The sequence below is a fragment of the Diachasma alloeum genome, unplaced genomic scaffold (genome assembly GCF_001412515.2).
Source record: "Diachasma alloeum isolate Michigan unplaced genomic scaffold, Dall2.0 Dall_scaffold_00209, whole genome shotgun sequence".
Classification (NCBI taxonomy): Eukaryota; Metazoa; Arthropoda; class Insecta; order Hymenoptera; family Braconidae; genus Diachasma; species Diachasma alloeum.
This window is the reverse complement of record NW_021680374.1, coordinates 101833-115070: the sequence shown is the minus strand read 5'-3', so window position 1 is coordinate 115070 and position 13238 is coordinate 101833. Positions and strand designations below refer to the sequence as shown.

General features: G+C 38.3%; 2 protein-coding genes across 3 annotated transcripts in view; both read left to right on the top strand.

Moving 5' to 3' along the window:
* The first annotated feature begins 4364 nt into the window (after nt 1-4364).
* Nucleotides 4365-8362, top strand: LOC107036546 (stromal cell-derived factor 2). The gene is made up of 5 exons (XM_015254578.2): nt 4365-4408; nt 5617-5777; nt 5900-6095; nt 7225-7449; nt 7953-8362. Exons 2-5 carry the CDS (start codon nt 5699-5701, stop codon nt 8119-8121), a joined length of 669 nt encoding a protein of 222 aa, XP_015110064.1. The 5' UTR covers nt 4365-4408; nt 5617-5698; the 3' UTR covers nt 8122-8362.
* A 916-nt stretch (nt 8363-9278) lies between these two features.
* LOC107036545 (CCR4-NOT transcription complex subunit 10) overlaps nt 9279-13238 on the top strand; it is a 7883-nt gene continuing 3923 nt past the window's right edge. The window contains exons 1-4 of one of the 2 annotated variants that reach the window (XM_015254576.1): nt 9279-9415; nt 9513-9925; nt 12158-12495; nt 12556-12659. In XM_015254576.1, coding sequence (XP_015110062.1) covers nt 9514-9925; nt 12158-12495; nt 12556-12659 — 854 coding nt within the window. In that variant the 5' untranslated portion in view covers nt 9279-9415; nt 9513. Of the gene's footprint in view, nt 9416-9491; nt 9926-12157; nt 12496-12555; nt 12660-13238 lie in introns of both variants that reach the window. The other variant, XM_015254575.1, reaches the window with a different exon arrangement.

The window sequence follows — 13238 nt, the reverse complement described above, 5'->3', positions numbered from 1 at the left end:
TTATGTGCAAAGAGTTTCTCAATTTTAATAATAAGACTACATAATCATAACCAGGAATGGACTTAGCTTTGGTCGGAGCGCTGTACGCGTACGTTACACTGAAAGAGAAATAGAATTCTCGAACACGTCCTACTCGTGCCAAAAAATATACTATTATTAAAAATGATCAATAAACGATTTTTTGTGCCAAACATGCGAAAAGCATGCGCCGAGATTAAAAATTTTAATTACAAAAATAAATTAAGTCTTCAAAAAAATGTTATTCCCTCCCGGCGGGCGCAAAGTTACATTTCCCTCCCGCTTCGCAATAGTCTTGTTTGTGCCAACTTGAATTTGAAAGTCTTAAACATGAATAATTGTTCTGCTTTCGATAGCAACGAAATATTTGGCACAAGAGGCGGATAATTCAGACCAGACGGTGCCTTTTCAAGATGAAAATATCTCATATAGAGGAAAATTTATCAACAAATATTTTATCCCTAAGTTACAAGATTGCTATCATATCATTATTATTGTTTCATTTAAGGGTTCATTTCTTGTCTGTAATTATTAGACAGCCGAAACGAAAAACTACTATCCCTTGTTTCGCATAAAGCAAAGATTTTTCGGGAGCAAAATACGTATGGGAGTATCGAATAACGAAGGAGTAGTGCTAGAAATGATATTTTCTGTACTGCTTCTCACGATTTCTCGTCTGGGAATTGGTATTACATACTTCCCAAACTCGAAAACTTGAAAATCACTACAGAAAAATATTGTTCCTGGGCTGTTGCGATGGGGTTTTTTTACTCGTGTGGTTGGCCAGTCCTCGCCTACGGCTCGGAGGCCAACGCCACACGAGTAAAAAACCCCATCGCAACAGGCCGGAAAAATACTATTCTTGCGTGTACAGAGAATGCAATTTTTTTTCAACTACTAAATCTATTTTTGCAACAAAAATTTTTCATTTCGGCGCATTCTCTGCATGTTTGGCGCAAAAAAATCCTTTTTTGATCATTTTCAAAAAAATATTTTCTTGGTACAAGTAAGACTGTTTGAGAACTTTGTCGTTTTTCTCTCAGTGTAGCATAAGAATTCTCCCAGCAATTGATCCGTTGGCGACGCAGATTCCGACGTAGTCGAGACAAATGACGTACCTACACTGATAGAACGGTTTAGTCGAACTAAACAAGACTTTTTAACTATTACCACGATTCGTTAACTATTAACGAATCGCGGTAACAGTTAAGAAGCCTCGTTTGGTGCAACTGAATCGTTCCACCTTTCCTATCATTGTAGGTCTGCGGTCTCTATAACGAATGTGACCGTCGATAATTCGTCGATAGGACTCCACCGATTGAGACATAATTATACCATTGATCAGTAAATAGGGAACTTGCATAGAGTTCAGTGTTCCCTAATTTCCATATTCACCCATTGTACACAACCCATAAATAGCCACGAAACTAATAAAAGTTTCAATAGAAATGCAATAAAATTTACTAGCGAATGCCATAGAATTGAGACAAATTCGAGCGAATTTAAATCTGAGGAACATAGCAAATTTTTGGGAAAAACTTTCTTCTGTAGAGCAGTTTAGAGAAATCCAAAAGAAAAATCTCCATCAAATTTGCTGCATCTCATGTTGTTTACGAAATACTTCAGAAGAACTGACCTCAAAGTGAAATTGACACAAGGTATTTGACCACTTCATTATTGAAATAGGTTTTTTTTCAAATGGAGAGAATGGCGGAGTTTTTTTTCATTTTGTTTTCTATTCTTCGTTGCCGAGCAAATTTCTGTTTTATTCCACACGTAACGGTGTAATTATCGTGTGCGAGGGCAGTTGAGACGTTTTCAAGGACGCAGAAAGAATTATCGTTTGTTCTGAGCTCCAGGAAACTGATTAAGACGTTAATTCCCCGCGGATAATTTAGGAAAAATTGATTCGACTATTAGAAACTTTTGTTATCCATGGAATACTCCCTTCGACGATGAGAACTATTCGAAGATGTGTCTCTAAACCGACTAATTTCTGAGATATTTTCAGTAGTAGGATAATATTTTGATAATGAGAAGAATGATATTCTAGAAAATTCGTGTCCTAGAATTCTTACAGAAAAAAGCCTGACAGACCAATTGTGTGGAAAACCCAATATCTAATCCCTTTCTTCAAAATATCTGCTAATTGAAAATCGCACAACAAGAAAATAATAGAGTTTCAATCAATTTGCAAAAAAGATGACTAATAATTCCGATAGAACTCCACTAGAAAGCCAACAAAATTCCCCGAATTTCTCGAGGTATTTCCCACGAAATTTTGCAAAAAAAATGAGATAAAAATATTATTTTTATACCCTCGAGACAAGAGGCAATTCATAAAAATTCATTACGCAAATATTTTCTTCCATTTTTCTATCAACTGTACAACAATATCCGCAAAAACAACATGAATCTGCCATTCTCTGTCTCTCTCCTCTCCCGTCTGTCCCACAGATTCACTCTAATCCTGAATAATAATAAAAAATCTAATGCCTATTTTTATATGCAAAATTTCCTCTGGAGGTGAAAATACTAGCAAAAAAATACATGCAAAAGATAACAGTCATTGGGCAACAATTTTCGGTCTGTCGTGAGCGAAAGTGTTTGCACGAATTACTGGGAAAATGCACAGTAGAATGGCGGCTGCTTTCCCCCGCATAAAGAAGGTATCTAATCACTCGTTCCATAGTATATACAGTGTCGACGAGCAATCGGTAGGCAAAAAGGTGAGAGAAAAAAATCTATGAAATATGATTTCGCTTACCTCGATAATTTGAAGATTTCACAGTAAAATAAATAATACAAGATGGTGAAAAAATTCTGATTATCATCACGATGATAATTCAGTCCAAATTCATGAAATCTGCAGATGGATGAAATGATGATTCTCATTGCGTGCTGGTGCAAAGACTCGTCAGAGGCATTAGCAAATTACCCAGTAATTACATTTGGTTGATGTGGATGAAGATAGGATAATTAGAACGAACTAGTGTTTTTAATCCTCATCCCACTTATATTTTTCCTATTATTAGCTGCACGCAAATTGAAGTGAGTTTAAATGACAGACCAAGACAGTTGCGAATTCTTTTATTTCTCGTTGCTTGTTTTCGTTGGAAGAGAGGAACTGAAAATTTCACTGTGAAAAGAAAACAACGAGACGTGTCTTGTGAATTTCTACGATGTAGGCGGCACTTTATGTATGTCGTTGGGGTTTAGGAGTCTAGATGCTCTTTTACATTCAGTAATCATATTTTTTTTTCACCATACATGTATGGAGGGGTCTCGTCAAGACGGTATGACCCATCGCTTTCACTTTGACTTACTGCCAAGTCAGGCGGGTCCCTTCGGCAAATATTGAACGTTAGGACAGTTTTACTCTCTCTTATTTATGAAAATCCACGGATTATTTATTTCGCGGGAAGTATGTCTCTTGTTGTGATCTGATTGTGGGGAGTGATAAAACGTTTAGAACGCATGAAGGAATGGAGGAAGGAATGAAGGAATGGAACCGAAAATCTTAGCGATTTCGCTAGGAAATTTTATTGGAAAGGCATTGAAAATTCTATTAGTTTTAACCGATTCCTATGAGCAAGTTGGTATCTCGATTTTTGCACAAGTTGGAGCGCGTACAAGGATTTTAATGGAAAAACTGAAAAATAGGAATATCTCAAAAACGTATGAACGGTTATATATATTGTGATTGATCTAGGTAGAGGATATCGAGACAAATATTAAAAAAAAAAAGAAAAATCGAAGTCTGTCCACTATTTTTTAAGATATCCGCAAAAAACTAGTTAAAAATAAATCACTTCTTCTCAAAAACTATTGGACCGAATGCACGGAAATTTCGCAGAGTTAGACCACATTAAAACCTATAATCTGAGAAAATTTCAGATTTTTTGGAATGACTGTAGCCATTTAAATACACGATTTTCTAAAAATTTACCACCGGGAAGGATTCTGTTCATATACAGACATGGTCCGATTTGTAATTTACGCGCACTTTCTTGACCAGCGCGGTCGCCGCCGCATTGCTCATTCTCATGAAAGTTCACATGAGAATGCGTCGTTCGTGCGCGGCCATGACACTTTTTACATGCGCTCCGCCATGACATGCCGGCTTCTTTTCTATAAGGAAGGAATAAGGACTATAAGGATTGTGCCATCTCGTTCTCACCTATAGAGGTATAATACCTAGAGCGTTCGTTCGACTCCTTAGCTTACGGAAATTCGGAGAGAGATAGCCTGCGTAGCGGGCCACCCTCTCTCTCTCTCTCTAGCTGTAGAAAGTGGGGTGGGAGAGCAGAAGGCAATGTAGAAGGGGAAATATTGAACATGGCCGCGCGCGTGGTTGCCTGATGACAGATCCGATCAATTAGCCCCTCATGTATAGATATTCCAAATTTTTATTTTTTTCCTCATTGAAGTAGTTTTGGCTCAAATGAAAGAGCGGCTCGAAAAATGGCGTGCAGAAGTCTTTAAAGATGACAAATGTCTCTAAAGATGATGTCTGTTTTCAATTGAAAAGCGCAATTGTGACAACATTGTCCAGTGGGGTCTAGGAGTCTCCCCTGGTTCAAAACCATCTTTAGAGGCCCTTAGCACGCCATTTCTCGACCCGCTCTTTCATATGAGCCCAAAAAAACATTCATATCTTGTTTGACATCGCTGCTACAAACTCGGGTCTACAACTCGGGCCTTCAATTGAAGGCCCGAGTTGAAGACCCGAGTTTGTAGCAAAGATGTCAGACAAGATATGAATGTTTTTTTGGGCTCAAATGAAAGAGCGGGTCGAGAAATGGCGTGCTAGGGCCTCTAAAGATGGTTTTGAACCAGGGGAGACTCCTAGACCCCAATGTTCTATACATACTCCTAGACCCCATTGTCCTCCTAGACAATGATGTCACAACTCTGCTTTTCAATTGAAAACAGATATCATCTTTAGAGACATTTGTCATGTTTAGAGGCTCTAGCACGTCATTTCTCGACCCGCTCTTTCATTTGAGCCCAAAAAAACATTCATATCTTGTCTGACATCGCTGCTACAAACTCGGGTCTACAACTCGGGCCTTCAATTGAAAGCCCGAGTTGAAGACCCGAGTTTGTAGCAAAGATGTCAGACAAGATATGAATGTTTTTTTGGGCTCAAATGAAAGAGCGGGTCGAGAAATGGCGTGCTGGGGCTCTAAATATGACAAATGTCTCTAAAGATGATGTCTATTTTCAATTGAAAAGCGCAATTGTGACAACATTTTCCAGTGGGTTCTAGGAGTCTCCCCTGGTTCAACACCATCTTTAGAGGCCCTAGCACGCCATTTCTCGACCCGCTCTTTCATTTGAGCCCAAAAAAACATTCATATCTGGTCTGACATCGCTGCTACAAACTCGGGTCTACAACTCGGGCTTTCAATTGAAAACCCGAGTTGAAGACCCGAGTTTGTAGCAAATATGTCAGACAAGATATGAATGTTTTTTTGAGCTCCTTCGAGATGCTGTTTTGCACAGGACAGTCTATCTCTGTCTGAAAATCCGTAGCGCGTAATACTGTGGATAGGAACGAGCGCTCTATGTATTATACCTCTATGTTCTCACCAGAGCATGGGCTACTGTGGAAATGGGCTAGTGTGGAAGGAGGAACGAAACCCCCCCTTTACTGTTTGCTGACAGTTAAAAAAAAATGGCCACGCCATCGGAGACTAAGCGACTACTCTTCCTAATAATTATTGTTTTACTGAGTTTAACGCCTCTCTCGGAAGGTACAAACTACCATAAACTTAAATAATACTACTATCAACTCATCATTTATGAATAGAAAATCTGAATTTTCTTGCGTAATTTTATATCGAATGTCATTATAACCTAAGCCTATTTTCCATAGCAAACGGCACAACATATGTCACTTGTGGTTCAATTCTGAAGTTGTTGAATGTTGCTTACAACGTTAGACTTCATTCTCATGATATTAAATATAGAAGTGGAAGTGGCCAGCAGTCAGTAACTGGGACCGAAGCTAAAGAGGATATCAATTCATATTGGCTGGTGAAGGCGGCCACCGGGAAGCAGTGCCCTCGAGGGTAAGTACGAAGTTCTGGAAAAGTAAAAATAAACCGAAAATACTGCATACCCATGAACATTTTCGAAGATATTTTGGGAACCGAAAGGTTTTGACAGAAACATCAATTTTTGTATTCTCTAATCTTTTCCTGAAATTCTTCCCATCGGAGACAGCTGTTATTCGGGATAATCGGGCGAGCCCGCAGGGTTAGAAAAAAAGCAGCCATTTTTTTCTTTTTTTTACGTATTCTTTAAATGTTGGAAAAGGCGTGTGCAAAGTTTCAGACTGCTGGGGAGCATGGTTAATTTATTATGAATTTTTGAAAAAGTGGTCATTTAACCCGTGATCTTATGGAAATGACAAAAACAAGCAAAACCCAAGGAAAAAATGCAGCCAAAGTCATGAAACTTTAGACACATTTAGAACATCTGATCAATGATTTTTTGAGAGAAAAAGATTGTCGCCTAGGAGCATTGTTTATTAATAATAACGAAAAAAGTACTGAAAAATGAAATTCCTGCGCACGCAGCCCTAATGAGCAGCAACGTGTCCCAAGTACCGATCGGGTGGGGGTAGCGCGGTCGATTTAAACGTCTCTTGAGAAAGCGCGATGAAGCGTTGTTATTGGAGCCCCCTTGAGCCAGTGGTACCAGTTCCTGGTGAAAAAAAAACTACCGACGATGTTGCCACTTTTTTTGCATGGATTAATATTTTTTCATTTATTAAAAAAAAACAATCCGAAATCTATTCAATACGTGGAACACATACAAATAAATTTCATTGTTTAACAGCTCGACCCGATTATTCGCTTTCGCCTCTTAACGTGATCTGCTCCCGTTTTTAGGGCTGCAGGTCATTGCTACCCCATAAACGCACATTTAGCAGTCGCACAATTTTTTGTCTTCTCTTTAAAACAGCTATACTGCTGCTGACTATTGACGATCTCCAAGATAGTCAAACAGTTTTCCTAACGAAATTGGACTCATGTAACACCGTGAGAATATGAATCCTGAAAATTTGAATATACTTGACGATATTAATTTTTCGAATAAAATATTAACCCCATTTAAAACAAATAATTAATGAACATAAGGAACAGATCTTTTTGAATTTTTATTATGTATTGATTTTGTGGTGTTGATTGATAGGGAGCGAATTTCATGCGGAGTTTTACTAAGACTGGAGCATGTAGCTACGAAGAAAAATCTTCATTCCCATCATGTGAATTCTCCTCTCAGCAGAGGACTGGAGGTCTCAGCCTATGGAGATCAAAATGGAGAAGGAGACTCTGGGGACCATTGGACTGTACTTTGTAACTCTGATTACTGGACACACCGTGAACCTATTAGGCTGAGCCATGTGGACACTCATAAGTAAATTTGTCTCTTTATTGTCCATCTCCCTCTCTATTTAATACACTAAAAGAAAAAGTATTTGCTTCAAGCGGATATATTTAACCTTATGTTTAATAGAAATTGAAGAAAAATCATTTATCCTTGGTCTGTATTTTATTTTTGGTTCCATATGTATACCCTCTCGGGTGTTTACATTTTGTTCCCTTCCCTATCTGCGTTACCATGGGCCGACTTACTTTATCCCCAACTGCACCCCATTCGGGATTGGACTGCCAGGGAAACCATGGAAAACCTCAGTCGTGCAGCCGGCCGATAATGCAGGAATTCCACTGCGTCCATTGGTCACACTGACTCAATGGGCACAGTGGTTCTCTACATTCGTGCCTAGCGACTGTAGTCCCACGCGGTTAGGTGTGCCTAAGCGGACACCCATCCAAGTACTGGGCAGACTGAACGCTGCTTAGCTTGGATGACCGCCGGAGCCACATTATTAAATTGGACATTTCTCTCTTTATTGACAGATTTTTAGCGGCAAGTGGAAGCACGTATGGATCTCCAATATCTGGACAGATGGAGATAGTTGGTGATGATTCATCAAATAGTGATTACATTCAATGGAAAGCAATGGAGGGCTGCTTCATCCACCCCAACAAATTAGAGAGTCTACATGACCGCCATACGGAGCTCTAAGCATTTCTCTGTTAGGACTAGAAAAATTGGAAAATAAAGAAAGATAATCATGGACTGATGTGGCTTTCATAAAGCAAAATACATAGCCATTTCCAGTAATCAAGCTCAGCTTATATTATTGATTGTACATAATATTTATTCCATTATATTAAATGTGGTGTTACCTGATCAATATGGCGTGCAGATGCCAAAGGAATTAAAACTGTAATATGAGAGTAATTAGATCTAAATTGAAAAACTTTCCACATATTTTGTATTACGAGCGCGGCCGCGACGTTGATGCCCATTTATTATGCCTTTGCTTTTTGCTTCCGCATGGAAGCATTGCAATCGTTCAATTTTCACATTTTCTAATTTTGCTTGGAAATGATGCAGAATGGCCTGAAACGTAAAAATACGAAGTTTGGGGACCATGCCTGTGCGTGACACGATCCAGTCGGTCATTTTTTCGTAAATTTGATAATTAAACGGGAGAAATCATTCCAAAAAGTTTGAAATTTTTTCACAATTCGACCGTGGCGCCATCCCTCCGTTGAGGTCGAACTATTTTTCGTTTGCGGTCACTCCAACCCCGAGATCTGAGCCTCTATTTTCGTCAATCCTCTTTGATAGTACCCGTTTTTTTTCAATGCCATCTGTCGGTGTCCCCGCCGAAGTTCGTCCTCATTCGAGCAATTTTGAGTTCGACTTTCGGCGTTCGACTTTTTTCAGTTCGAGTTTTACCCTTCGTATCTTTTATGAATAGAAAAAAAAAGAGGATTATCAAACGATGAATTATATACGACAGAAGAAAATAATATGCAAAATGACCATTCGGAAGTGTATTACTAATTTATTAGCAAAAATAACCATACTATATGTATTATGGAGAAAAAAGCAATTTCCCAAACACCCACAACATATTTTTGAGTGACTGCATGTGTGATAAATATAACAATAAGCAAAAATAACAATACTATATGACGATAAACGTAATTTCCCACTTGTTTTATTCTATTCTTGGCTTTCAAGTTATCCAATTATCAATCATCATTCGAACAATTTTTTATTTCACATAGAGAATCCGATTTGTAATTTACGCGCGCTTCCCTGAACAGCGCCGTCGCGGCCTCATTGCTCATTCTCACGCCATGACACTTTTTACATGCTCTCCGCCATGACAGTTTCCAGTGCATGCTTTTTTTATATAAGGATTTTTTATATAAGGAATATAAGGAAGGACATAACCACAGAATATTTGAGTGATATAAACACCGTCTTAACAATTGAGTATTGTTTACAAAATTAAACGGAAGTAAGCTTTCTTCCCAAATACACTTGACTTCCTGTTTTTCATAAAGAATGGTAATCGAAAGTTACAAAAAAAATAGTTCTGTAATTTATGATTTCAGAATGATGGAAAACACAGAATCCTCGGGCAGGGAAGCCGGAGCTGTGATTATAACTGAACAAGAACGTGATTTAGCCCAAAATGCTCTCGCGGAATTTCAAAAACGTTCTTATACTTCATGTTTGACATATCTAAATAAATTAGAAGCCCTCAGACCAAAAGATCTGAAAGTAATGCATAATAAAGTGATTATAGAATACTACAAAAATGACTTGAAGAGAACAGAGTTAGCCAAAAAGAGTCTGAATGCTATTTGTGGAGCACCAACAACTCTTGATTCAGCTCCAGATAATGCAGACGATGTCGAAAAATCTGTGATGAGATTTAATCAAGCTGTGCTCCTTTATCATACTGGACAGGATGAACCAGCGCTCCAAATACTAACCAGATTGTTTGCACTTGTTGAACCCATGGGTAACTTTTATTTATAAAAACTGAATAACATTAGATTTCCACTTCTCTGAAAAAATTGGGGTTCATTGCATTACAGATATTTGCCGATGCCCCGAAGTACTCATAAAAATAGTTTCTTTTTCTTTATTCTTGTTTGTGTTCTGCTCATTGATTACATGGGTGATTTCACAAATTAATAATAATTATGAATTTGTACTTTTAAAATTTCAATTTTGTTAATGGCCCTCATATAGTTTTATCAATATTTGATAGACTTAACGTTTACACCGCATCCCTCCGGAAACGTACGTTTACCGTACCCCGTGGTCTGTCATACCGGTACTCCGTCTGGATCGCATTTCTCGTTCGTTTGAGGGAATGAATTAATACTTTTTGTTACTGAAGGTTCACAAGGGGGCTAGAACGGGAAAAAGTCAAACAAGGAGAGGTTAAACGATAGAAGGGTTGAAGAAAAGAGGGAAAGAGTGTATTGATTCAATTTTGTTTTCTTCGCACACAAATATTTGTTATGAACATTTCGTCATGTAAATCTCGCCTGTTAATCGTCTATTATCTAAGGAACAAAGATATAGCGTTCATTATGAATAATTGGTGCTAATTATTATTTTTTACAAATTCCCTCGGAATAAATTAGAAGAAAAACTAACTTATATCTGAAAACTAACGTCTTGTTGCTAGCCGATATTTTCGAGAATTTTCGATGGAGTTGTTTCGCCTCATACAACTTGGATCCCCTTCATTATTATACAGCGCGAGGGCTGGCGTTTGATGCAATGTTAAAAATCACGAGTTCAATTGGAATTATTCCAAGACCCTGAGATGCTCCTTTTCATTGAGAAAGGCAGAGGGGGACTGTCGCAGTGTTCAAACCGATATGGAAGGGCAAGTAACTACTACATGGGAGCTGATGAGTATAACCCTGCAGAACAAAAATCGTATTTGATGTATCTGGATGTAAACAACTTATATGGAGCAGCAATGAATCATCATTTGCCGAATGGGAACTTGTGTTGGCTGGAAGATTGGTCATCCCTCAACGTCCTGAAGATTCCAGATGACTCAGAGACTGGATACATCCTGGAGGTTGACCTGGAGTACCCACAGGAATTGCATGAAGAGCATAAAGATTTACCATTGTGCCCAGAGCATATAATCCCCCCAAACGGTCAATCAAAGCTACCAAAATTATTGACGACGTTAAACTAAAAAAAAATTACGTCATTCATTATACGAATTGTAACATGATAAAAATCATGTACTGTTCCTCACCTGAACTGACCGCGGATCATGGGGGGAAAATTAGTATTTTTACCTCAGCGAGGAGTCGGATCACCCAGAGCCACAATTGTCATTTTATTTTTTTTATTTCTATTATTTACTTTCTTTTCATCATTCTCTCGAACTCTGTCGATTGCGCTCACCGTGGGTTACATGAGCTTCGTGACGAGGGGAGTGGAGCGGAGCATTGGGAATGACTACAAGTCGGCACTACAGCAGATGACGAGTAGCACACCGACTAGCACGCACACACCGAGTCTGGGAGACTCACCATTTTTTTCCTCAAAGGCATACTCAACCCCACTCAACGTATTCTCTACAGCAGACTCTTGCTAGTTGCGCATCGAAAGGGCTGTAGTATTTCCAAGAAATTCACAACTTTCTATCGGCCCCACTCCTCAACCACTGCAAATTCTCAGAAAAATGAGAGGGAGTGAATTGTTTTATTTTCGAATACAATTATTTGAACATACAGACATTTTCTGAAACCATCATATCTTCACGTTTCCTGACATTCTATGTCTTTTCCAGACAAAATTAAAAGATCGTCAGAATCGAGTACAAAGCTTCCATTCAGAAGCAAACCGTTGAGAAAAAAATTATTTTTGGATAGAACAAAGCTGACCCACTTGGATGTTTGCATATTTTCCACAAAAACGGTCATTTTAATGGCGAAAATGAAAAAAAATCCAATCTTGATAGGAAAAGGGGATACACCTTGCTGAATCAAACCCAGAGTTAACTCTGGGGTCATGGAAATTTCCCAGTTTCTCTGTTTCTTCGCTGGGTTTTTTTCATAAACCCAGAATTGACTGTCAGGGCAACGTAGGCTTTTTAACTTTTTCTTAGTGAATTCAACTTTTTTGGTTATTACAACTGAATAACTATGACGGTTAATAAATAACGTATTATCGAGAGATACACTACAGTTCTTTTTTTCAATTCATTTTTCAGAAGAAAATTTGGCTTGGAACGTTTGTCTACTCTTGATCGAACTCCACATTGTAACAAGCCGTTTGGATGCAGCTCTTGCTCTCATAAATTATGTCGAAAGTCAATTCATCTGTTCTACGGACTCATCGAAATTGACTTCACCACCAATACAGGAAGGCCCATCAAAAGGCATTACGATTAAAGAACTGAAGGAGAAGAAAAAAGACAACATAGAATCATCGAATGATTTATTCAGGCAAAAGTTATTGAAGTATAAGGCGAGGGTATATCTATTGCTTCAGCAACCAAAATTATGTAGGATGGAGTGGAAGCTTCTCCTTACTCTAGGGACACCAGTGGTGAGTATCGCAAGTACCGTTACCAACTCAATTGTTTCAATCATTCCCTTTTTTCTGTAGAGCATCTCAACAATATTTCTTAAAGCGCATTTGGAGTATATGAGAGGGAATTTCAAAAAGTCGTTGAAGCTTCTCAATTCCGCGTCAGACAATTTAGAATATAGGTAAGTAATATAAAAATGTTAATTCTGGAGTGTATTCATTAATCAAGTAAACAAATGATTGAATATTTTCAGAAAATCAAAAATTCCGTTTCAACCGTTCGAACCATATTTATTATATTTATAAATTTTCAGTCAGAACAAAGAAGAGCACGATTCTTGATTTATTTAGGAAAACCCGAAAAAAACACGAGTCGTGAAACAAGTGAAAACTGAAGTGTTCTTTAAGGGGTCTCCTGAATAATTCCCTCCACAAAACTACAATGTGCTTGCGAACTGAATAAGTCATATAATAATGAAGAATGGTAGAAGGAAAATTGTAAAAAAAACTGCGTGGTTTTCTCGTTTCGTTTGTATTTAATTAATTATTCAAATTTCTGCTTATACATGGGCTCTATGAACGCTATTTTATCTGTTACCCCATACCCTGTTGACAATGTGCTACTCAGTAAAGGAATAGTACATTACGCAACTAGTGCGGAAAGCAGGCGGTTACTGTCCGGATACCGCCTGCTGTCCGCACGTGTTGCGTATACTATTTTATATGATAAGTGCGTGATGAAGTCTGGGGGGGAGGGGGGG